Genomic DNA, 27,402 nt, shown 5'->3' on the forward strand with positions numbered 1-27,402 from the left:
CAACAAAAGCCAGTGTAAATCCTCACAAAAGCTGAGATATGTTTTGCATAACAGAAAAATCTACTTTAAAATGTGTATTACACTGAACAGATGCAAACTGACATGTATTTTGGGAACATTTTTAAAAAGAACAACCCCTACAACAAATGGTCGAATGGTCACTTTAAAGTAAATTAGTACGTCCAAAATTAACCTACTGTTGCAATGGTGCATAATTATGTGCTATAGGTTCCACGTTTTCTAATGCTCTATAAGCCTTATACAGTTATGGAATTTACTAACCTAAACAAAATAATAAATAGAGTGCAATGGACTTGTAATGATGACAAATGAGGACATTGCTGCCCACACCAGTGTAATGACATCCAAGTTTCTGTAAATCAAACACAGATTATGAACCATCCTGTAATAAAGACTACAGTATGAAAGACCATCTAGTAATTTTTTTTAAATTTCATTATTTAAATTATCATTAAACCTAAACATAGAACTTTATTTTATTCCCCCCTTTTCTGATTATATTATCCTTAGGTTGAGACATCCTGGGACCAGGACCATGTAGCACTGTGGAATGTTTGGTATGCATCGGTTAATACACGAAAACACCAACAGAGGTGGAACCAGTGTCTGTATATTATGTGTTCACACAACAAAAGCCAGTGTAAACTATCACAAAAGCTGAGATATGTTTTTACACAACATAAAAAAATCAAAAATGTTCATTACAGCGAACAGATGCAAACTGAAATGTATTTTGGGAACATTTTTTAAAAAGACCACCCCTACACCAAGTCGGTGTAATGGTTTGCCCCGCCGTGGCAGCGTCTGTCCTGCGTAGCTTCTGACTGCAAATCAATGAAGCCAGTCAAACAAACGGGGCTGGGCTGGTCGAAGTTGGGACAATCCACGGAGGTTTTTCTGTTCATAGTCGACGACAAAAAGGATATGTATACAGCTAATATGTATAGCTTCTTATTGTTGTGTCCTTTAGCGGAGTAAGGACGATATCCAAGTCGAATAATTGTCTTCTTATATACGAGGACTTTGGTGTATTTCGAGAGGAAAATTGTAGCCTGAGTGAAGAAAAACTGCTCCATATATTTGACCTGAGGATGATTTTTGCAAATACTGGAAACCCACTAAGGACTCCGTATCGCAAACAGGTAAATATCTATCAAAAGACCAGCCTTCAGACATATTAAAACACATGGAAGTCATTATTAGTATGACATTAGTATTTGACAGCAGCCTCACAGCCTAAATAAACTTACAAACAGAAAGAAAACTTTGGTTTTGGGTTACTTATGTAATATGAAATGGCAGTGTTGTTGTTCCTGTGTGTGATGAAACATTCAGATTATGTTGTGCATGTAATGAGAATACCTGATGCTGTGGTCCAGGAGAGATTACAGGCCTATAATAACCTCAGATGATGCTTAATGTAATAGCAAACTAACACAAACTAACCCCTCTAATAGCATCACCTTTACATATTTTGGATTATGAATAAAGTTAGCAATGAACATCACTCCACAGAAACACAACCAAACATGTTTGCAATTTACATATTATATATATTCTTGCTTAAATTGGATCAGTGGCTTCTATTTCTTACTTTCCGTGATATAAACCTACTTTAAATGTAATTGACCAGCCTTCAGACATGAATAAAGCACAAAGCTGACTTCATGGAAGTCATTATTAGTATGACATTAGTATTTGACAGCAGCTCACAGCCTAAATAAACTTACAAACAGAAAGAAAACTTTGGTTTTGGGCTACTTATGTAATGTGCAGTATTGTGTTCCTGTGTGTGATGAAACATTCAGATTTACAGATTATGTTGTGCATAAAATGAGAATACCTGATGCTCAGGCTGTGGTCCAGGAGATATACAGGCCTATAACCTCAGATGATGCTTAATTTAATGTTCACATAGCAAACTAACCCCTCTAATAGCATCACCTTTACATATTTTGGATTGTGAATGAACATCACTCCACAGAAACACGACCAAACATGTTTGCAGTTTACATATTATATGTATATTCTTGCTTAGATTGGATCAGTGGCTTCTATTTTCTACTTTCAGTGATATAAACTTACTTTAAATGTAATTGACCAGCCTTCAGACATGAATAAAGCACAAAGCTGACTTCATGGGGGGGAAAAAAGGTGTATTTGACAGCAGCCTCACAGCCTAAAATAAACTTACAAACAGAAAGTAAACTTTGGTTTTGGGCTACTTATGTAATATGAAATTGCAGTGTTGTTGTTCCTGTGTGTGATGAAGCATTCAGATTATGTTATATGCATATAATGAGAATACCTGATGCTCAGGGCTGTGGTCCAGGAGAGATTACAGGCCTATAACCTCAGATGATGCTTAATTTAATGGTCAAACTAACACAAGCTAACCCCTCTAATAGCATCACCTTTACGTATTTTGGATTGTGAATGAGCTAGCAATGAACATCACTCCACAGAAACACAACCAAACATGTTTGCAATCTACATATTATATATATTCTTGCTTAAATTGGATCATCTATTTTCTACTTTCAGTGATATAAACTTACTTTAAATGTAATTCATGCACCCTTATTGGCTTGCAGTATTAGGTTCCTCTCTGTATGGATGACTAATTGTCCACTGATGCATTCACTTTGTCCCAGTTACATATAGATTTTTTTTAAAACTCCCTTTAGCCAAAAGAAATTTGAATAAGCATATTTACTCTGAATGCTGTTATCCTGTGACTGGAGCTCAATGGGCGAGGCTTGTTACTGGAAGCCCTGTGTATTTCCAGTTCGGATATGACAGGCTCTGCAGGTCTGGAGCTGGCTGATAAGATGCCCGTCCTCTCCCCCATCACAGTCTCTCACAGTCCTGCATCTGAGCAGCCAGGCACATGTATATGAAAACAAAATACACTTCCAGTCCCCACAGAAAAGGGGAAGTTGCTCTCACCTGAAGCTCTGAAAATGGAGCTCTGTGTCAGGCACTCTTTAAAGACTGGCTTGTCTTGAGTGGTTCAGGTTAAGGTTAGATAAATGCGACATGGGGCTTTTCTTTTTTTAGATCTAAAAGATTTTATCTCTAGCCCTATTGATTTCCCACATTTAGTTGCGTTTTTTGTTCTCATGTCCTGCCCTACAGTTCAAGTTATTACTGTTTTCGCTAACATTAAGATATTGGTGTTGATCTCCACAGCGTCTACCTGAAATTCGTAAACAAGGAATAGCTTCAGCTTTACATTTTTTCTGGTTTATAATTCAGCGTTTGCCATTCAAGAATCACTCTTCTGTGATGCTGAAAAATAAGTTGCAATTGCACACTTGTTTTATTTGTTGTGTTTGGATGAAAACCCTATGAAGATTGAGAGATACAGTTTTCATGTTAAAGGAGGTGCAGTACCTGCCACCTTTACTTTGGCATCACTGGCACCAGTGAGGTCATTTTGAAATAAGAGTAATTTACATTTGGTGCCAAACTGAGTTTTATTCAGCAGAATTTAAGGAGTAATTCCTGTTTTTTTGGTAATTAATGTTAACTACGTTTTTGGCTTGACTGTAGCCTAATTTGTGATCCATGTTTCCTGGTAATAGCCTCACAAAAAGGAAAATCAATTTAGCCACGGTTATGTTGTTTGGAAATGAGTGCTAGTCATGAGAGCAACTGTGACATATTACACATTTATAGTTCAGTCTGTTGATTAGGGTTTTATTTCATTTTCCAAGAATTGTGAAAGATTTTGTGACTGCTCTTCTGTCTAGAGCCCCAACGATTCATCGATTAAATGATTAGTTGTCAACTAGACTACAACTACATTGAATTAATCAACAACTATTTTGATAATCGGTTTGAATTCTCTGATTCCAGCTTCTGAAATGTGAATATTTTCTAGTTTATTTATTCCTCTATGACAGTAAACTGAATATCTTTGAGATGTGGACAAAACAATTTGGGGCTTTGGGAAACACTGATCAACACCATTTCCTGACATTTTCTAGACAAACAACTAATCAATTACCGCAATCGAGAAAATAATCAACAGATTAATCAACAATGAAAACAATCGTTAGTTGTAGCCCCACTTCTGTCACCTTTCCATGTAACGGCAACATTATTGCTGTTGTCTTTATGGCGATTACTGAAGAGCAGTTTTATCAGATCTCCTCAGATAATCAATTACCTCTCAATTTGTGGAACAATTTTGTTCAATGATAAATCATTTTAAGTTTGTGACACAGACCATGCTTAAGAGAGCAGATAACTGGTTGTTATGGTGGAGGAAACGAGGACTTGTGCCACCAATCAGTTGGTAAACAGTAAAGTCAAACTTGTCTCACGGTGAAGGCATGTGAGGCTGTTGACCAGTCGGTCACAAGAGAAGATCCTCTCCTCCAGACTTGGGTTGCTCAATCCTGTCACCACTTCATGCTTGGGATTCCATCAGCTTCCTCTCAGCTTGTGACTCCTCAGAGCAGGGGGTTGGGGGGGTAATCAGCGTTGGATAGAAAAGAAGAAGACAAATCCCTGAAGGGGAGAGCTCTCTCAGGCTACGACATCTGTGTCTTGTAAACATCAAGCACTAGTTGCCCAATCGCTGAAGGATTTTTGCTTTCCCCCCCCCCCCCTTTGCCCACAGAAGGAAAGGCATTGCAGCTGTTGTAAGCAATACTTAGAAAATGAAACAATACTGAATAGCATGTGAAAATCGCAGTGTGTTTGACTGTGTTTTATATAATCTCAGAGCAAAACAAATAAATAGTTTTTTCTTGAATTAATAGGGAAAAGATACACAGTTATATCAGAAGTCACTCAAACCATTCAGAGCATATAAATAAAGCTGCTCATTAAATGAGAGTGCTAAGGTTAAGAAGTGTGGCGCTACACCAGAGATGATTGTTTGTGTTGACCTATGAATAGCTTATTCGATACCCCGAGGCAGCGTGACACTGATGTCAGAGCTCTAAGCCCCCGTGGACCCTCCTGATTGTGCTGACTGCGAAGGTGTGATGGAGATTGTTCTGCAGATCACTGCTCTGTAAAACATTAATGTTCACACTGGACAGAAACCCACATGATACTAATGACTGTCCACAGACAGTTCATCTTTTTTTCACCCTAATATGTGACTATATATGAGGGACTTGGTAACGGCACACAGCGGGCCTTTCTTGGTTTATGTATATGGGAAATCATACACAGAGAGACATGTAATCATTATCTATTTTGTATCTCCCTACAGAAAGGTGCAGACATTTTGCAGCAAGTTGTTGATTTGTCCTGACACGGACAAGGATTAGACTTACTTAAAGCTTCTGTAATCAATTTTGTTAAATTAACAATGGACCAAATGACGACGTGCAAGTCAAAGTGGTCACTTGTATTGACGTACACACAGATAATTCACCCAACTGTTCAGTTCCCCTCAGCTCTACAGAGTGTTTCAGCATCTTTTATTTAACTGTTTTAGTTTTACAGCCTTCAACTTTACTGGTTTGGTTCGCTTTCACCGCTCTCACCACATCAGCGTCATATCCAGACACAACAGTCAGCTTTTTCAGCTTTAAAAAAAGCTCTAAAAACCCACAGTACGCTACCTGCCCAGCCCCGATCAGCAGGCATACGCAGTTGGCAGCTAGTGTACATAGTGGAGCCTTTTGCAGCTAAATCAGTAGAAATATCCCTCAGGAGTTGGTGTAGAGCAAAACAGAGCTAAAAGAGAGGACATATCTGTCTTCCATTCATCAGGTTGTCAGAATCACAACTTAAAATGAATCCTAATGTTACTCCGTATGTGTTGAATATATAAATAAGCAACTGTTTGCCATATAAACTTTTTAAGGTGATAATATGTCAATATTGTGTTTATAACAGTGGGCAACATCCGGGTCTGAAAAGTGATGCCAATGCTGAAGTGCCTTAAACTTGCATTCTTTCTAACAGCCAGCAGGGGGCGACTCCTCTGGTTGCAAAAAGAAGTCTGATTGTATTGAAGTCTATGAGAAAATGACCCTACTTCTCACTTGATTTATTACCTCAGTAAACATTTTATGGTCTCAATCGCTAGTTTCAAGTCTTCTTCAATACAGCATGATGTTCATTTAGTAAATTATGGTCCCATTTAGAGTGAAATAGACCATAAAGCAGGGGATGCTTTAGGGCGTGGCTACCTTGTGATTGACAGGTCGCTACCACGGCGTTGTCCGATCTGAGAGTTGTTTGTGTTAGAACTTTAACCCTTTCACGGTGTGTTTTTAGTTCATCAAAGTTAATTGTTACATTTTGGTTGCCTAAAAATATCTTATTGCAAAGAAAACAATATGGCGACGGCTAAACACCGAGATGGCAACGGCCAAAATGCCGAACTCGAGGCTTCAAAATAGCAGTCCACAAACCAATGAGTGACGTCACCGTGTGTTTCTGCTGCTGCAAAGTGGCCGCAAAATTAGTTATTGCAGGTTTTGCAGGTTTTGTGAGTAACTTAACACCCCTGGAAAATCTTATTTCTGCTGACTTCCAGTGGTTTAACATCTCACCCTGCTGCAGTGATGATGTACAAATGTATTCCAGGATCTTTCAGTACACTGTGACGTCAAAGGCATACTTCTGACTACATTCTACCACACCCGTTAGGGATGCCGTTTGTCGTCAGCGGTGAATCATTCATTTATACTTGAGAACTTTGGGCCATGACGATATTATTTAATCACCACCCAGCACTTGAATTAACCTAGTTTTTCTGTTTCCCTGCCTATTCCAGCCACCTTTTTCCCCATTGTCATACCCAATGGCTCCACCCAGCCCAAGCAACAACAGCAGCAGCAGCAGTAGCACTGCAGGCTGGGACCAGCTCAGCAAAACCAACCTCTACATCCGAGGCCTGTCCCCTTCAACCACAGACCATGACCTGGTCAAGCTCTGTCAGCCGTGAGTACCACACTTCCTCTCATCATTATCTGCTATTGATCAGGAATTGATTTTTTGGCCTACTTAGTTTGAGAGTCACTTTTTTTTACATGCATTTGTTAAAATACAAGTAACATGTGAAAAAGTGAAGGGCAAGAATGTAAATATGCCATTTTACAAGTACAATTGCGCACTTACTGTATTGAAAGATCAGAAAATGTATATAGTTTTGTCTTTTTTTGTAATATATTGTAGTAAATGTTCTAACAAGCTGACTTTGAATGACAAATTCAATCCTATATTGAGTCTGTTTAAATACCTTCCAAACAAAGATTTAAGATTTGAATAAAGTAGTTTTGGACCATGCAGAGAGTGTGGTGAGACACCTATGGATTCATATGTGTATATTTGAGATTATAACAAATGCAGGCTTCAAAAATGTATCTTGAAAACCACACAAGGGCAGTGTGTATGTGATGAGCATGAGGGTACAGCAGCACAAGGTTTCATATATCATGTGTGTGGATAAAGGAGAGATACTGTCAGCACCGGGCTCGTCCACAGCTCTCTTTGTGCGCTGAATGCTTTATATTTGCCAAGCAGAGAGGACCACCCTGGAGCCTCAGAGATTTTATTTGCTTTTTTTCTGAGGCCCCATCTTCACAATGCAATACTGACTTTGCAACACAAAGCTGCCAATTCTTTCTTTGAGTCTTTAGAAATATATTACATATTGAAATTGGCCTCAGCAGTGACACTATAATTTATTCAGATGGATAAAGAAAACAATACTCAGAAATGCTGTACTTTGAGGAGGTTTTTCTTTTTACTTTTAAATTATGGATAGATCCTGAAATGCGAGAACTTTAGATTTAAGAGGGCAACCTAGATGCAATAGTTTTTCACTTTTTAAATATACAGAAGTACTTCACACTTCAAATGTGACCTAAAATATTGGATGTGCTGTTTATAAATTCCTAATGGTTGTGGAGGAGCAAACATGCTGTAGCCACACATGATTTGAGATTAGAGTTCAGATGAAGAAAAGGTCATGAGTTCATGCTCTTTCACCCGTTTTAGCATTTAGCCTAATCCCTGGCTAAAGTACCCTCCTGGTTAACTGCAGGGTACATCCTGCCTTGTATCACTGTCACTGTAGATTATATAGGTCATTTTTAACATGATGCCTATGGACTGAATGTATCCATTGTAGTTGGCCTTGAGGAAAACACATATTGAAAGAAATTAGGGCTACACAGTTAATCAAAATTGTATCTAAATCACAGGAGGCATGTGTGTCAAAATACCATTTTAGATTTAGACCATTTAGAAAACATCTTTGTTTGGTACAGATCCCCGCAAAAATGACATTATAACCAATTCAATGAAAATTAGAATAGTGGTGTAAGAACTATATTTCAAATCCTATCGCAATTGCAATATCAGTAAAAATACTAGCAATTATATATTTTTTCAAAATAGTTTAGCCTTAAAATAAATGTATTTTAAAATAAGCCTTTGTACATTACTCACAATTTTTAAAGATGTTCTTCTCCATCTCATTGAGTATTTAAACTCTTTTATTTTATTTACTTACTTTTTTATTTGTATTTATTTATTTTTATTTTCCTATCCTATTTATCAATTTTCTATTTCCTTTATCTCTCGACTTACTTTTTCTGTTAATATTAAGGTGTATTATAGATATTTTTTCTGTATTGGATGTGTTGGGAGTGTTGTTGGGAAAAACAAAATCTTTTCACTATACAGTTTATTGTTTAATTCATTATTGACAAGAGTATATAAACTCTTCAGAATAGAAACTACTGTACACAAATGTACAACAAATGAATTAAATATATGATGAAGAAATATATACATATGTGTCAAATAACTATTGAAACTGTGGTAAGTAAAAAAGAGGGTGGAGGGGGGTTTCAGCTATTACCCAACGACATGAACCAGACTTTTGAATGTCATAATCTCTGTGTTTTGTGAGGCAGTGTGCACATAAATACAAGCGTCTGTAAGTGGGGGAAAAAAGTGTACCATAAAAAATATAAGGTGTCCATGGTGACTGCATAAAGTTTGATACAGTGGTTAGGTTACAAAGGGACTGTTTGGCTTCGCACTCACATGGTGGGGATTTTCTGCACCACATGGAAACCACTTCCTGTTTCTCATATTTTTACGGTGATGTCATAGGTTGTTGCTCAACCCTCCCTCTGTGTGTGTGTGTGTGTGTGTGTGTGTGTTTTATAACTGGCTCTGTCTGGTACATAATCCAGCTAACAATGCCTCGCCTTTTTGCTCCTCCCCTAGGTATGGCAAAATTGTATCAACAAAGGCCATCCTGGACAAGACTACAAACAAATGTAAAGGTGTGTGAAGTTGTTTTTCTCTGTCCAACACAGCCCTCTTTTACCACTCCTCTGATCAAGTATGTATGAGAAAAAAATCCCCTGCAGGATTTTCAACACCTCGGAGAGAGAGAGAATATCACTTCTACACTTTCTCAAAAATTGGTAGACATCCAATGTGGGAGTTCTGCGAAAACATCAGGTCATTCAACAGTTATGCAGTTGTGTCAGATGATCCAGGCAAGTCAGGAAACAGACAGCCAGGCTGCTTAAAGCTGTCTCCCTGCTCATGTTATTTTAAGCCGCAGCCCTTGTCTGTTGGTGTGTCATTGCTGTGGGCGCTTCCTGGGAAGAAGTGGCCGACTCCTCCTCTCTTTGCTGAGTGACAGTGTTGGTCTTTGTCCTCTTCAAGTAGACTGCCCAGCCGACTAAAGACGGACTTACTGATTCTCTCTTGTGCTGACAAGATTAAGGGAATGTTTTGTCACTCTCGTCTGGATTATACAGATGCTAGTTAATCGATGGCTCTCAGTGAAAGGGGACACTGTTAAAGACCTTGTAAAGCTCAGACTGAATTTTAAATAAAAGCCAGAGATAGTTTTAGCAATAACTTTGTGCAACCTTGAGTTTCTCACTGTTTCTCAATTGGGATACTTACAGCCATACACTACCATGTAGCCTACACTGTGTACACTATGTACTAACATGTATACTCCGTGAATTTCAACATGTTACTGTCTCAAATCGAACGTGGCTGTTTTGCACTGAGGTCTTCTTTTTAATGGCAAATTGCAACCGGACGGAGCATTTCCGGCAATATTTGCCCACCAAAATATCTGACGGCTTGTTTGCTTTGTTTGCGAAATTTTCATATCGTCCCATGTCTAGTTATGAGCACACCATCCAGGTACTCTTAGTGCACTGCGTTGTGCCATACCTGTCAGTGTGGACGCACATATGCATTCAAAATAGCAAGCGTAAGTATTACGGAAGAACGGGAATTGAGACTCAGCATGAGCCTAGTATTGACATTAAACTTTTAGTACCAACGTGACCCATTTCTCAGCTGAAAGAGCCCTGACGTAATCACCATAGTTCAGCTTGAATGGGTTAAATATAGCAGCTGCAGTAGAGGTTAGGGACTATAGGTTCACCCTGTTTGTACCCCCCAGGACAAAGGGCTGACCTGAGCCATGAATGTCACACTGGTATCTGCATCCTCAGCGCTTTTCTACTTCCACACACAAACACACACAAAACCTCAAATGAATACACACAGTTAGATATACCTATATAGTGCAGAAGTACATGCATACATACTTTAAATTCACATAGTAACAAACTGTATGTAAAGCTTTGTTACAGTAACATGAGTCACAACATAGAGTTAGACCTGTTACGATATCTAATTTTGTTGGACGATATATTGTCCCAGAAATAATTGCGTTAAATGGTATTATTGTCATTTTAAGACCATTTTATGCCGCTGATAATAGCATAATAAAGCAATTACACCCTTTCAACAAGCAATGAACTTTTAATTCTTAAAGATATTCAGATATTGGAATTGAAATGTGAAAAAAACTATTCAAATGTCCTAAATACTGTAAATAATACATAAATAAAATAAAACCACACAACCAAAACAATAGATAAAATGCTCTATGGTAAATATCTGTGCAATGCCCAAGTCTTATAATGGTAGGGAAACTGTGCTGTTTATTCTGGCACCTTGTTGGCCATATATCGTACGATGAGTTAATTACATGACAATGATTGAGGTCATGTCCATGTATTGTATGATAATCCGATATTGTAATTATTGTGACAGGCCTATATAGAATATTGTTGTAACTGTGCTGCTTGTCTCCTCAGGATATGGCTTTGTGGACTTTGACAGCCCCGGTGCAGCTCAGAAAGCAGTGGCTGCCCTGAAGACCACTGGTGTCCAAGCTCAGATGGCGAAGGTGAGGATTCATTACAGTCTAATCCTGATATCGCGCCCTCACAAGTCACCCAGTAACACTGTTTCTCTTCCATCTGGCTGGTGAGGCTAAACCTAAACCTAATCTTTGCGGTATTAAATAGCAGGACTGGAATCCTTGACTGCAGGGTGTAAACTCCCCAACCCTTGGTCTGTAGTGACTCTAGTGAGAGCTGAATCATGAAGGAAGCATGTGCTGAAAACAGTGAATATTTGTGCACACGTGTGTGTATGGAGCTTTATTTGATTTTAGGCATTTGCACAATTTAGCACCAGATTTACTGAGGCACTTACATCCATATTCAGAAGCAAACGTGACATGTGCTCGGGGTTGTTGCTGTTTGCAAGTCTCAGTTTGCGTGTAAATAGTGCAAACGTCTGTTTGATGTTTAATGAACTGTGAGGTCACCATCATTAGACAGATGACAGTGTAGAGGCAGATTGGAAACGGTGGGAGAGAGAGAGGGGTGTCGAACCCAGGACATTGCGGTTATATGGCATGCGCTGTAACTACTCGGCTACCTAAGCGCTCCTACTTATTTGTTTTGACATCAAGACATCGAGCAATGTAAGGATTTTGGGGTACATTTGTGACTGTTATTATACAGATTTTTTTTTTTATTTTCTAGCTCTGTGTATGATATTAGAGACTGTTATATAGTTTGATATAATTTAAGTTAGTTATATAATTGACGTTTGGTATTCATGCCTTCCTATCGCACGTGGGGAATGTGATTGGTTCCAGACTTTAGAGCCACTCCCTATTTAAGATGACTTCTCATCGTTACTTATCATTTGCCTGATGAAGGTCTGGCACCGAAACCTCGCAAATAAGTGTATGACTGCAAGTTAGACAGTGTGCAGGAGTTTGTTTTGCAACTTTTTGGCAAGACATTTACAGTGAGCATTTAACTGTAGTATTCTAGTGAGACACTCTGAGCTGGTGCTCCGTCTTTCTCTCTTTCTTATTTGTCCTTTTCTCTCATCTATCTCATCTCCATTCCTTTTTAATTTTCCATAAAGTTTGACTCTTGTTGCATTAATAGTAAAGTTACTACAGTGCATATGTGTGCATTTTCCTGCATGCATATACTGTACGTCATTGATGGTTCCCAAGGGTATTGTGTCAGCTGATAGCTTCCAGCCAGGCTTTACAAGGGTTTCATATGTGAGTGGCGCCAATAGTTACAGTGAACTATAGAGTGTAGAGATCGGTGTCGCTGACAGAGAGATGACGTACCAGAGAAATTATCCCCCATGTGCACATGCTTCTATAGTGAGCCAGTCCGGGAGCTGAGCCTAGTCTTTCTGTCTCCTCCAAAGCACCAATATACATTTAGTATCTCCCTGAAAGATTACTTTACATAAACCTCTTAAAAATGAACATGCAGCAAATGAGACTTCATGCTGCAAATATGTTCAAAACACTGGAAAACATTGTAGGAAATACAATGAAATACAAAATTCCTGTTCTTCACTGGACAAGTTGGAGTTACAGTAGATTGTCATGTTAAAGAAATAGTTAAACTATTAATGGTGTTGTGCTGAAAGACCGTCATTAATACACTACAGATAGCTTTATTTATTCACAGTAGATTTCCAGAGGAGAGGCTTTAAAGTAGGACAGTTTTACTTAACTACACTCTCTGACATCAGAACAGGAAGTAAATAATTGTGTGTTGTTATGGTAACAGGAACCAGTCGGGGGAAATTAGTTCCCATACAGCGCTGAGCAAGAACCCTTGGCCTCATTTCCCTGTCTGGGGATCTGTAGAGCTTCTTGACATGCCTCTGTGCACCCATTTTACTTTTTTAATTAAAATAGAGCAGCTCCGAGGGGCATGCTGAAGTTTAATCTTTGTATTGTGGAAGGTAAATGCCATTCTAAAGTGTGAGCCTTTCACTCCAGCTTTATTCTCACTATTGGTGAAGCTTGTTTGGGCTTAATGGACTCTCTGACAAAGGTCCCTTTTCCTGTTTTTTTTATCTGCCCAGGCGCCCTCAATGGGCTTTCTCTCATTATTATTTCAAAGGCAGGTGGTGGGAAGTGGCCAGATAAGAGTTTCCCTTCTTTTTACCGTATGTTATTCCAATGAATGTCTTGTGATACTTGACTATGTGCTTCCCTTTCTCTGTATGTACAGTATAAAAGGGATTCACCTAATGCACATTTGTATAAGAAGTTATTAGAATAGGCAACATTATACAGTCTATCATGGAGGTCTTTTGGATGGTTTTATCAAGCTGTGTGAATGACATCAATAGGGGATGTTTTATATTGTTTGTGGTTGCTTGTGACCGTAAAGTCACAGTCCAATCCCTGGATCAGCGGGGTAAATGTGGGCAGAGGAAGTGAAAGAGCAGCACTCCCCACATTACTACAAATTTTTAGTGCCCTTGAGGAAGACGACTCTTTCAGTGGAGCTGCTGAGTGGCCTACAGATAGGACTGAGGGCTGTACTGGGCACTTACCAGGTGTGAATGAGGAGTAGGTTTGTGAAAAGGCATAAATGCTAACCCTGGTTAAGTAAAGGTAAAGAAGTTGTGATTTTTACTGCATCCAATGCTCCCTGTCTCTGTAGCAAGGCCAAGAGTAACATGCCTCCATCAGCCTCACCCATCTTCATCATCTCTTCTTCCATAAGAGTGCGTCAGTCACAGTTAATGACTGACGGATGGGTGGTAACCCATTCAAAGCACAAACAGATGTCTTATCCTCACTGCCATATTTCTGTCCCTGCATTTCTCTGAGCTTTCTTCACACCACATACTGTTGTTTTCTTTCTTTCAAATTTCTCTCATGTGATGATAGAGTCAGTGTTGAAACAGAGCAGCTGCTATGGTTGACTTGCTGCATCAATAAAACATGTGGCCATTCACCTCACCCTCTCAAACCCTCTTTGAATAAGTCACAAATGTAATTTCGTCTGGAATAGATGTATGTGACAATAAAAGACCAGATCAAAATGTAGCTTGCATGACACTAGTGTAGCCAGAAAAAAAAACTGTGGGTGTGCATCAGAAAAACTGGGTGTGCCACATGATCCAGGGGTGGACTGGGACTGAAATTCAGCCTGGGACTTTGAGATGGAGAGGCTTGGAGGGTGTGAGCGGAAATTTTTTTTGGGCGGTTTTAACACTAAGACAGCCACCCCAGCTGCTACCTCAGTGTGCAGTATGCAGGAAGAGATGACGCTGCCAGCTGCCGTTCTGTTTTCTACCAGCCCCGGCAGCTTTCTGTGCAGCCGCTCCCGGTCCCGGCTGCACGCAACAACTGCTCATCAATTTTTGTCCTGCTAAACGTGCGTGTAGGGTTGCCAACTTCTACTAGTAGATAGAACGGCTACAGATAGATAGTGGTGGATTGTTTTTTTCTAGTAATAGTAACTCATTTTTTAGTAAGGCTATTACTAAAAATACATTCTGCCTCTGATTTTTGGGTGTGCCAGCTGCCTCTTTGGGTGGGTCACAGGCACACCGTGGCACACCCGTGGCTACGCCATTGTTTCATTAAGTAATGAACAAGTATGTATAACAACAGAAACGAAACCGGCTTCCTGTTATTGATAATTTATCAATTGCTTAACTGGAAGGTCATTTAGGGGAAACATGGCAGTATAAATGCTCAGCTCTGGCACCAAAGGCCTAAAAGGTTAAGCAGAAAAGCAGCCTTTTTTATACATGTGTGGGTACACCCATATGTAAAGCAGGTTAAGAGTATCACTGAAGGTCTCCTGCTCTCGTTTGAGTTATAAGAGCTGCATAAAGCTGAGGTGCTGAAACACAACCCCCACTCCATCCTCCCGTCTCTCCTTACATCTGTGTTCAGGACCTCCTTTGACTGAACTCCTTCCCTGGGTTTTTTGTCGAATGTTTGTTTAACATTTTGTTGAAATGCAGATTTTTCCGTTAGTGTATTACTTTTAGTAATCAGACCTGTCCCTGTGTCTGACTCTGAACAACACAATGCTCATGAATATTAATGGTGGGAGGCCGCTCCCCAGAGACTCGTAGCCGTGTCTTATGTTTCTGCTGATGCTATTAAAATACAGCAAGAAATCAGCTGATGTGAGCCTCAAGCCACCGTGCGATGCATGCAAATCTCCATTTATAATGCTCATGGTGACCCTTTACTACCCTTTAAAACCCCCGAACTGAGGCAGACAGGAAGGAGAGATAAGCAGAGACATGTTAAACACATTACTGATGTCCCTAATAGAAGTCTATTAAATGTTTAGCCATTTCCAGGGATAAATGATATGGAAACTTCTCCTTTCCTCCTCTCTCCGTCCTTGTTACTAAAGCCAATGTGATACTACAAAGGAATGTTTTTGTGTTTTCCAGGTATGTTTCAAGCACTTCCTATAGAGTAATTACATTAACTTTGGCTTCCTCTTTCCCCCTTTTTCACCATACAGCAACAAGAACAAGACCCGACAAACTTGTACATCTCCAACTTGCCTATGTCTATGGATGAGCAGGAACTGGAGAACATGTTAAAGCACTTCGGCCAGGTCATATCCACACGCGTCTTGAGGGACTCCAGTGGAGGCAGCAGAGGAGTGGGCTTTGCAAGGTCAGATCCTCGTATGTAATTTATTGTCAGTGATTCGTTGTCCTGAAACAAAATCAAAAAATCATTCCTCATTTTTCATGCGTTTTCCTGCGAATGTCCAGCAACACGTCTCAATTTCTGCTCGTTAAATGCATAAAGCCTTTTCAAAATAAACTTCTGTCTTCACAATAAAAGTACTTGGTTAGGTTTAGGAAAAGATTGTGGTTTGGGTTAAAATAAATATGGAAGTGGCGTAACTTAAGTACGGATGTTACGTGACAATTAAATCAAAGTTCTGGTTTCTGGTTTCACACGGAGTATGAACGCCTGTCTCCTGGGTGAAAGTCCATTGTTTTTGACCCACCCATCCACCCTACACATCTTTTACGATTTACGTGGATTACATATTAATTGATTTTGTGGGATGTGTATGAATTACAGAGCACTACTTTCCGTAGGTATAGCTACAGTATGAACTGTGTATGAGAACAGCCTAACTCAATACATTTAAACTGTTAAATATGACACATTGGTGTAATTAAACTAAATAGAGACTTAACAACAGTAAGCAGGAAAAGACCACTGTGTGGCCAGTGAAATGGAAGTGACGTCAGGCACAGGGGAAGTGAGACAAGTGGCAATATCCCCTTTATAACATTAGGCAACAAGGTTTATGGGAAATGTGGCTTTTAAATTTGAGATTCAGTAGTGCTAACTAGACCTGTCCAGGGTGTACCCCGCCTTCGCCCAATGTCAGCTGGGATCGGCTCCAGCCACCCAGCGACCCTGGACAGGATAAGGGGTCACAGATAATTGATAGTGCTAACTATACCATACCAAGGATTGAAATAAAGGCTACCAGTAATGCCAACTACCAATGATAAAGTGAGGTTTAAAAATGTTATATATAACAACTTTCAATTTGTTAAAGAGGACTTATTATGCTTATTTTTAGGTACATACTTGTATTATGAGTTGCTACTAGAACATTTTATGTTCAAAAAACGTTTTATTTTTCTCATACCGGCTGTAGCACCTCTTTTCATCCTCTGTCTAAAACGCTCTGTTTGAGCTCCTGCCCCCCAACCCCATCTCGAAAAACCAGTCTGCTCTGATTGGTCAGCTGGCCGACTCTATTGTGAATGGCCAACTGAACCAAATTCTTCGGACTCCGCTCTAGCTCCGCTCTAACTAGTGTTATTTTAGGGCGAGCCAAAGTAGCCGCTAGGCAGGTATTATGCAAACGGGTTATTCGGTGTTACACATAGCCAAGTCAAGAACAAGGCGGAAAGAACATTTCATGAATGGACAAATAGAAAGAAATAGTTTCACAGTGACTGGGTGGTTTAATTATAGTGTACTGGCTCAACCTGACATGTGACTGAAATACCTGACAGGCGAGACCAGGGTTGTGACGTCATCAAGTATCACAATGCATCATAGGGGTGTTTGTGCGCATTGGTGTGCACTAATAGGTCTATGTGGCCCAAATGGTGAAGACTATACACGTTGATTAAAACATATGAGCACTTTGGGTTTGCAATCTTTTATATTGAACCACCTCTTGCACCCTAACCCAGAATGAAAGCACCTCTCGCTGATGTAGTTATGCTCTGTGTGTCTTTTATAACTTCAGGATGGAGTCAACTGAAAAATGTGATGCAGTCATTTCTCACTTCAATGGGAAATTTATCAAGACACCTGCAGGTGTTCCAGGTAAGACATATACAGTATAATGATCTTATATTGGCAGGTAAACACTGCAGAAATGTAATGTCAACGTTTAACTGCCATGCCATGAAAAATAATACGTGAAAGAAAATAGCAGTATTTGTCTTGTAATGGCTATAATATGTGCAATGTTAATGGGCGGTGTTGTATAGGCAGGATGAAGTGGTCAGCCAACTGATTCATGCCTCCAACAGGAGTCAGTGAGTCTACTGCTCATATACACTCAGCCCTAAGTGGAGGAGCTCAGACAAAGAAAACGAGAGAGGGAGCTGCTCTGTGTGGCCTCCACTCCCTCTCTAAGCTTTTTAATTGGATTATTAGACTGAAATAGTCTCTGCTGGCCTTGCCTCCTTTAGGAAGGGGAGGGGATTACAGCTCCACAGCTGCCAAATTAGATGTCTGTGTTCCCAGGCTGGCTAGTAAATGTGCACTCCCAGGCTTCAGGGAGTGAGCCACTGTATAGCAAGCAATAACACACAGCAGTGTGTGTGTGTGTGAGCATGTTTGTTTAAGACAAACCTTTTATTTTATTCTCTCGCCACTTCTCTCTCTATAGCACCATCTGAACCTTTGCTGTGCAAGTTTGCCGATGGTGGACAGAAAAAGCGACAAAGTCAGAATAAATTTGCCCTGAATGGTCGCGGTTGGGGAAGAGACGGTGACTCCAGACTGGTGAGTGGTGATGTGAGAACCAATGCATGATAGGAATAATAAAGGACACATTTCAGGTGCATCTAAAGTGTTGTACGATAAATAACAGAGTGTAACACATATTAAAACCTGGGGGGGAAAAAAAACAGAGGCACTTCAGAGTGACTTTATTGTTTAGTGTTGCTGAAGAGTCCTCTATGAATCTGTCACCCCTGATTTTTATTGAGTTGTAATCCCTGCTGTTAATTATGAAGCCTTTTGTAGTCAAGGGCGCCCTCTTTCAGGTTTGAGCGCAATAGATTGTCGTGAATACTTAAAATCAGTTGCTGTCTAGAGTGATAAGAGAGAGGCAACAACATGCACAAACACAATATTCGACTATGAATTCTCCTTAAGATCTTTAATGCGTGCATGCATGGCATCACTCCTAGTGAGTCTCCGTGCCAGGTGTCATCCTCCTCCACAGCAGGGGATCTAACAAAAGGAAATCTAACACATAGGTGAAATGTAACGCATGCTCTTTTCCCATGCTCTGTAGTGTTACAAATGTATTTCATCTTAAAGCTTACATCTGTTTCTTAAAGTTTACAAAACTATAAGATCACATTTCATACAGATTACATCTCATAAACCTTTAATACCACAATTTCCATAACGAGATACACAATAGACTGTCGTATAATGATGTTGTGTTGGCGTTGCATGCTTCAGTTTAGTTGCCAATCCTGTGCTTTCTTTTGTTCCCAGGCCGGAATGACACTCACATATGACCCCAGTGCAGCTGCTATGCAAAATGGGTAAGCTACAACAACAAAATAGATTGCACCGTCGTGGTCCGTATATATTTTAGGGCTGTCCTCCACCAAAGAAATTCTTTGTCGACTAACGCTCATACGATTTTGTCGACTAATCGATTAGTTGATTTAATCGACAGATCTGTAAAACCGAAGCTGTCTCAATTCGGTTACTTCCGTTAGTACACTTCCATTTTCACATTTCGAGCGTTGTGTCAAATCAGACACGGCTGTTGTGCACTCACCGGAAGCTCGGTAGATCAGCTGGTGATAGTCTGCCACGGACATCACGCCGTATTGGCAGTAAGTCAATTCAGACGGATAAATTAACCCAATAATGGCTTCTATCCGAATACAGTATAGTGGTACTTAGTAAAAAAACACATGTATAACAATGTATATCAATCGCAACCGCTGCAGCTTCCTCGCCCGCCATTTTCACAAGTTTGAAATAGGTTGGTGGCCCCTTCCCCTTCCGTTACTTAGCAAAGATGTTGACCGTTGAGGGTGAGAAGTGTCCGTTGCATTCCAAACTTAAAGTTTTGACCGTTTTGACTACAAAATCCAGGTACTTTTCTTTTTGGTCAATTTTATTTGTATAGCCCAAAATCACAAATTGACCTCAGGGGGCTTTACAATCTGTACAGGATACGACACCCTCTGTCCTTTACAGTACGACCCTCTCATCCGATAAGGAAAAACTCCCCCCCCCCAAAAAAAACTTTAACAGGAAAAAAAATGGAAAAGAAACCTCAGGAAGAGGGACAGAGGAGGCATCCCTCTTCCAAGACGGACAGACGTGCAATAGATGTCGTGTGTATAGAGTAACAACATAATGAAAATACAACATAGACAATCCATATGACAAAAATGTATACATATAATGTGAACATATATGATAAGCAAAGTGAAAATAGCAAGTGTAAGTGCGGAAGTATGCAGATTAAGACGAAGCAGGAGTTTCTCCACAAAGAATCACACAAAAGCACCACTTTAAGTCTTGTGTTTACCAGAGATGTGCTCATAAATGTGTTGGAAATAAGTCATTCAGCATGAAAAAGCATTAGTCGACTAATCGACTAAGAGGGGTCATATATATATACTAATATATTTCTTTGTTCTTCACTTACTTTGTTAAGTATCCACAGGTTTTTCCCGCAGGCATACAGTATTTCAAACAGGATGATTACTCAAGCGTCCATGTCCCCTTACATGTCTCCGGTTTCAACATACCAGGTTTGAATCCTTCTCTTCAATGATGGATATATGTAGCTTTGATACTGTAATACAACATTTCATTCATCAGGTTTACATGTAGTAACTCTGTGTTTATAAACCATGTGTCATCAGGGTTCAGAAACTCGTCCCCTGGGGTTTTTTGGAGTTGTGGGTTAAATATGTGACAAAGGGCACAGTGGCCTTTCGTGCTTGTCGCCGTGCCAGTCACAGTAACACGTGATCTCTGCAAATAGCAGCTGTTCAATGTGTGTGTTTACAGAGTGTGTTTGTGTGATGTTCCAGGTGCCGAACGCATCCTGGATGTCTCATCAACCCTACATCATGCAGCACCCAGTAAGAACAAAACCTCTCAATCTTTTCATCATCACAACTCTCTCCCCTTTTTTTTTTTTTCTATTTCATCAAAACATTTCCCTCTGTGGTTGTAACAGAACTGAAACATTTCTCCGTAAACAGACAGACACAATATGGGAGAGTAGTAGTTACACATAAGGTGACACTGATCCTTGAGGATTTACAGTCCTAAAGTGTTTGTATAGGAATGTAAAAAACGACTGCTTTGGAGAGGCTATGTGAAGCTGTGTATTTGATGACAGATGCCGAATATTTTATAACAGATGGGATTGAATTGAGAGAGAAGAGTCCTTTTCTTGTTTTGAAAGTGAGCCAGCGTAGATGAGAAAACACTGCTAGATGCATCAGGCCAGCCAAGATGCTTATAGACAACTTGCTCAACTTGTGACTATTCACCTTCTGGCGTGGGCATTAGATTACTCAGTTTCTCTTTGCCTGAAATCAAATCCTGCAAAACCCATTATGTGTTTAAATCCTAGATATTCTCCATACTTTTCATGATATTCTATCATCTTTATTCAATATGGGTTTTTTTAGGGGTATTTCAGTTTTACAGAAGATTATTCCCTCAGTGACTTTGCATTTGCACAAGCTGCACACATTCCTCTCATCTGCTCACACTCTTCTTCCAGGGCACTGTGTTATCGCCCTCTATGGACCCATCTATGTCACTACAGCCTACTTCCATGATGGCCCCTCTTGCGCAGCAGATGAGTCATCTCTCTATGGGCAATGCAGGAACGGTGAGAGAACCCAGAAATTAGATCACACATTTTACTTTAATTGAGAATGAGTTGTTCAAAGTGCTTCATTAAAGTGTAAAACGTATAGGTCATGAATACGCTCTGTATGCGGTATGACTCTATTTCTTTCTCCTTCATTGTGCAGTTTATGGCCGCCAACGCAGCTATGCAAGGAGCATATATCCCACAGTATGCACACATGCAGACATCAAATGTTGCTGTCGAGGTACGTGCATTAACATGCAACACATTCTCATCCCTGCTCATCACATACTGCCTCTTTGTCACGCCTCCTTGGCGTCACTTTAGGTTTAGGCAACAAAACCACTTAGTGGTTGGACTTAAAACTACTACGTTCTTCAAGTGAAAATAAAACTGAACACGGGACACAAACGAACAGTTGATTGTAGGGTTGTCAATCAATTAAAATATATAATCGTGATTAATCACACATTTTTTATCTGTTCAAAATGTACCTTAAAGGGAGATTTGTCAAGTATTTAATACTCTTATCAACAAGGGAGTGGGCAAATATGCTTGCTTTATGCAAATGTGTGTATATATTTATAACTGGAAATCAATTAACAACACAATGACAAATATTGTCCAGAAACCCTCACAGGTACTGCATTTAGCATAAAAAAATATGCTCAAATCATAACATGGTAAACTCAAGCCCAACAGGCAACAACAGTGTCACTGATACCATAGAACGCATTTTCAGGCCCTTTGAAAATGGCCATGCCATTTTTTTTCTCGCTAAAATGTAGGGTAAGTTTGGAGCGTTATTTAGTTTTCTTCACGAAAAGCTATATGACACGGTTTGTACCGATGGATTCTTTAGGTTTTTTAGTTTCATATGATACCAGTATCTTCTCTCTACCTTTAAAACTGAGCCCACTACAACCTAAAAATCACAAGTTGTGTTAATGCGTTAAAGAAATTAGTCGCGTTAAAATTAATTTGCGTAGACAGCCCTACGTGAAAGTAAAACTTTATGCACGGGACATGAACAGCGGTCTCCTGGATGAAAGCCTTGTGTTTATTGGGCCCATCCACCTCCACTCCCGCCTGCCCTGTGTGTGTCTTTTCACTTTTTAAATATCGTCACTACACTCCTGACCCACGTTCTCTGAGCGTTTACTGTTGCCGCGGATGGGTTTACACATTAGTTAATGGAAAGCCCCGCTTAAACAGGCGCTAAAGAGTGCCTTGTGCGGTGGAATCAAACGCCAAAGCCCGTGATAAAGTGTCTGTATTTGACAAATGAGAACAGACTGTTACATCATTGCAGCCTGATGTGTGTAAAGCATCATCATAATCAATTAAAACAACAGCTCATTGTTATTTCTCTCTCTCTTCCAGGAAAATGGTGCACAGTCACAAGTGGATTCATCCGGCAATCATTCCCCGTATTCCTACCAACAAACCAAGTAGTGCTGAGGTAACATTTGGACAACAGCTAAAACAATCAAATGCAACGGATGCTAAGGATCACTTTCACTGTTTTGCACAGGTTCTGCAAATTGTTTAAGTGAGACTATTTTTGGTATCATTTTCAGAGAGAATATCTGATTTAATTAAATGATTTGAATTATATATAAATATTAAAAAAAAAAAAAAGATTTGAAAAAAAGTTTTATTTTCATACTAGAAAACGTTTATTTTTTACCGGGGGTTGCCACAGGATACAAGGAAGAATCATGTGACTAGTTGTTCAAAGTGCATGATAGTAAATATGTCTTTTGTTAATATTTCCAGATTCTTTTTTTTTTTTCTGACGACTTTTTTTCAGCCAGACTTTTTGAAAATGATGTTTTTGTGCTTGCTGTGTGAGTGTTGCTATGGTGAAGTGTTACGTGTTGTTTTCTTGTAAAGTGATTTCTCTTAGTAATTTAGATTGATCTTGCTGTCTGATTCAAATTTGCCTTCATAGTTTTGATACAGTAGTTGTACAGAACGCCACAGAGAGCAGCAATAACATGTTGAGAGCCTTGGAAATGAGCTACGTAGGACGTTTTTTAAATTAAATCTATGTACTATTTGCTTTTCCCCTCCAAAACGGATATAGAAAAGTAGAAGACATTTTAAATGAAATAACTCCCCATCTGATGATGTAATATTTATTTAGTAAGAAGACCGTACATGTTTCTGGATGTTGGATTGTGTTACCTTTTTTGCCTTCTTGATTACTTGGTATTGTAGATTAGCTGAAATTGAACTTGGAATGAGAAGGGGCAAATGTATTTTGTTTGTCAGTCGTGTTTTTGTCTTTTTGGGGGATTGTTATTTTGATGGGGTGTGTCTTTTTCACTTTTATTTTTAAAAAAACAGGAGAACATAGACTTATGATTGTGCAAAAAAAACAAAAAAAATTCATCAAAGCCTTGTAATAGAGCTTAGGCAAAAGTTCAGCGAGTAAAATTAGATGAATGTGTGTATTTTATTGCACCTCGCTCTTTGATAGGAAACAAACAAACAAACTAGGCACTTTCTTTCAATTGTAGTTTAACTTCACCAAAGATTGTGAGCTAGTACACTGAGGAAAATCATTTGTCTCTTTAACCAGAACACAAGTGACTCTGCAAACTAGATCGCAGTTTGGACAGTGTGCCTTTTTTGTACAATTACATTCAGTTTTCATATGGGTGATAGAGCGCTCCGGGGATGATGTATTTTTGTAGGCCAACCAGGAAGTCGGCATCGCCCTGGTTACCTCGACAAAAAGACAATGGGATTTTTCCTTTGGGTTTTGGATTATTGCAGAAAATAAACTCTGTGGCAAACACACGTTTATGATACTTACACGTTTTGTTCAGCAAGATAATCTTCACAAATGAACACCACTTTTATGATTTTTGAAGCGTGAATGCAGTCGGCAGAAGTAAAAAGCTAACGTACAACACCACGGTCGCATGGACACGAGTACAACGAGGCTGTAAAGGAGGAGTCGGTGTGATGATGTTTAGCAGTCTTATTTAGCCACTTGTTAGCAACCGCCTTTTTTAAGACACGTAAAAACTTTTAAAAAATATATATATATAATAGATATTTACTGACATATTTTATGTTGTTGAACAAAACTTAAGCTTGTGTTAACCACAGACCTTATCTCAGGCCTCTAACTAAAAACCCATTGACTTCCAGACGACGGAACCGGAAGTGCTAAACTGCTCATTTCCAGGTTTTAGGACTCATTCCTGCAGCACTCTATAGTATAGTACGGACACACACAAGCATGCAGGAAGGCCTGGATCCAACAAGTGCCACAGATTGATTTCATACTTATAGAAAATACAACATTATAGCAGAGATTAAGATACAAATAAAATAAATTCTATGACCTTTTTTAGCTAATGTTTTGATCACAAATGGATTAAAGCAGGCTTTCTGATTCTGGTATCCTCCGATAAGCCTGTGATTCGACCTGGTGGTCAGTCAGACCAGTTATCTACCTCAGAGTTTTCTTTCTCCTCTGTACTAGGTCGGGTTAGCAGGTCCAGCCCGCCCTTCCAGACCAAATGCCACGCTCAGGAGCTGGCCACATACAGCTGTTTCCTTCTAGGTTGTTTTGAATACTTTTTGATTTCCTTCAGACCTATTTTTTTATGATGTATTATTGTAATCATTAGGGTGGGCGACAACATGTTTCTACTCACGTTCACACATTCAGTTTTAAAAAGATCTGCTGCTTTTATGCCAATAGATTCAGAGGCTGATTTAAAAAAGACCAACAATGACAACAAACAAAAGTGTCGTGGTGTTCACTGGATCTGTGCTCCTTTTAAACGAACGTGTTTGTTGCTTTGTCCAGGGGTCTACTCGCAGCAGCATTTCCTCTCTTGTAAGCTCGGGTGTGCAACAAAATGTAAAGGGCCGCTGTGATTATACTTGAGATTTCTGTGTAAAGCCTGAGATTGAGAAGTAATACTGTCTTGTGAGGTTAATGCTGCTAGTGGTGTCTGAACCAAGTGCCATAGTATCTGGGTCAAGAGTTGCAGAGGTGCACATAAGAAAAATTGCTCATATAAGTAACCACCATGTTGAACAGTCATTAAGTTATATGAAAAAAGTTCTAATTTATGAAGATTGTTGTACAGACAGCTTGAGGAAATAAGAGATTTTCATAAAGCTATATGAAAGTTTATTGTTTTTATTTTTCTTTTTTACTTGTGCCACACCATTGCCAGTGGTAACTTGTATGTACAGTTTAAGGAATCTTTCCTCTGTCATTTTGTTTTGTAGTGTTTGCTAAAGCCAAAGACTTTTGTTGTTTTCAGTAGAATGTTGCCTAAGGTTTATTCTTTTCATTTCTTTGACATTTTTGAATAAAACTTTTCGAAATTTTCAACTTTTAATCCGTTGTAATATCATCTTTATTGTCACGAAGAGCCACTGTTCTTCATCCTGAACCCACAGTACTCCTGTTTTTCCATTTGATTGAGTTTAGCCGGTTGCTGCTAACCTTGGATTGATGATGACATTAGGGATTAACGCAAATTTGTTTTAATAACACTAATTTCAGTTTCAGGCTCAGTTTTAAAGCTAGAGTGAAGATACCGGCATCGTATGAAACTATAAATTTTGGCGAGGAAAAACTGGCATGGGGGTCCCTTGACCTCTGACCTCAAGATATGTGAATGAATATGGGTTCTATGGGTACCCACGAGTCTCCCCTTTACAGACATGCCCACTTTATGATAATCACATGCAGTTTGGGGCAAGTCATAGCCAAGTCAACACACTGACACACTGACAGCTGTTATGATTTGAGCATATGTTTTATGCTAAATGCAGTACATGTGAGGGTTTCTGGACAATATTTGTTATTGTTTTGTGTTGTTAATTCATTTCCAATAATAAATATATACATACATTTGCATAAAGCGAGCATATTTGCCCACTCACATGTTGATAAGAGTATTAAATACTTAAATCTCCCTTTAAAGTACATTTTGAACAATGCGTTTAATCGTGATTAACTATCGACAATCATAGGATTAATCACGATTAAATATTTTAATTGATTGACAGCCCTAGAAAATGCATAATATTTGTGTAGCCTGCTAGTAAATATTTTTTTAATAGTTGAACAATAAATGGTCATATGATGATGGTTGTTACTGGAGCTTGGCTGCAGCTTCAGAGGGCTGAAATCCAAGTCTCTCACTTTGTCTCTCACATTTTGATTTGTGTTTAATAAGGAATCTGGCCTCATCAGAATTTGGAAAATATGCATGCGTTAATGAATTACCTTTCTTCAGACAGTTTGAAAATAATGTCACAAAACGTGGAGATTGCCAAACAGAAATGTACGGATAAATGTACAGAAATGTCACAACACATCAGAGATATAAAAAAAAGCTAATTTCTAGTTCTGCTTTTAACATCCTGTTATCTTTATTGTTATTTTTAAACAAACTGTAGGGCAGATTCAAGATAACCTACTTGAGTGGTTTTCAGACAAGTTAAAAAAAACAAAAATGAAAGAAGAGAAAACAACATCTGTTTAGTTCCCTCATCAACGCAGCAGCTGACAGAGGTCACTTCGCTGTCATTTTTCTCCCAAATACAGACTCCATTAATGTGACGGGGATCATCTCCTACCTTACACATACCAGTATTAACCAGTATTTCAGATATTCACTCAGTGAATTAATGAGACATTATTATCTCTTACTGCTGGGAAGAAGTATTCTGCAATAGACTGAAAAGTAAACGTGATGTTTTCCTCTAAAACGTGGTGTCATCACAAGATACACACCTACACAACACCTATCCCATATTAAATAGCTATCAGACAGTTGCAGTCCTCTATGCCATCAATTATAATAACTTAAGCTCAGCCGTGTCTCAGTTCTGATAAAGGAAATTTATTCTGCAACCTCTGAGCAATATGTTACTATCAGCTTTGTTGAGTATCTATGCATTGATATGTTTTCAACCCATAGGGTGAGGACCTGCTAAGGACTATATGAACACTGTCATATTGTATTGTTGACAACATGCGTGGCCTAGACAGGGTGTGTTGTGGGTATCAGGAGGTTTGGCGTAGGGCTGGTGGATGGGGGCG

At 39.3% G+C, this 27,402-nt stretch overlaps 1 protein-coding gene across 3 annotated transcripts; it reads left to right on the forward strand.

Annotated features, from left to right (window-relative positions):
* Nucleotides 1–849: 849 nt before the first annotated feature.
* On the forward strand, nt 850–25,687 carry rbms1b (RNA binding motif, single stranded interacting protein 1b). 3 transcript variants are annotated; one of them, XM_074659406.1, is made up of 14 exons: nt 850–1,163; nt 6,773–6,939; nt 9,241–9,299; nt 11,154–11,245; nt 15,681–15,838; nt 17,454–17,533; nt 18,105–18,220; nt 18,947–18,996; nt 20,133–20,229; nt 20,515–20,565; nt 21,219–21,329; nt 21,475–21,555; nt 22,695–22,773; nt 24,814–25,687. In XM_074659406.1, the coding sequence occupies exons 1-13, from the start codon at nt 1,113–1,115 to the stop codon at nt 22,764–22,766; spliced, it is 1,185 nt and encodes a 394-aa protein (XP_074515507.1). In that variant the 5' UTR covers nt 850–1,112; the 3' UTR covers nt 22,767–22,773; nt 24,814–25,687. The 3 variants fall into 3 exon arrangements, with proteins under 3 accessions (XP_074515507.1, XP_074515506.1, XP_074515508.1); XM_074659405.1 differs by having other exon boundaries at nt 22,695–25,687; XM_074659407.1 differs by having other exon boundaries at nt 21,264–21,329; nt 22,695–25,687.
* The last annotated feature ends 1,715 nt before the right edge of the window (nt 25,688–27,402 follow it).

This window comes from Sebastes fasciatus, chromosome 14 (assembly GCF_043250625.1).
Source record: "Sebastes fasciatus isolate fSebFas1 chromosome 14, fSebFas1.pri, whole genome shotgun sequence".
NCBI classification, from domain to species: domain Eukaryota; kingdom Metazoa; phylum Chordata; class Actinopteri; order Perciformes; family Sebastidae; genus Sebastes; species Sebastes fasciatus.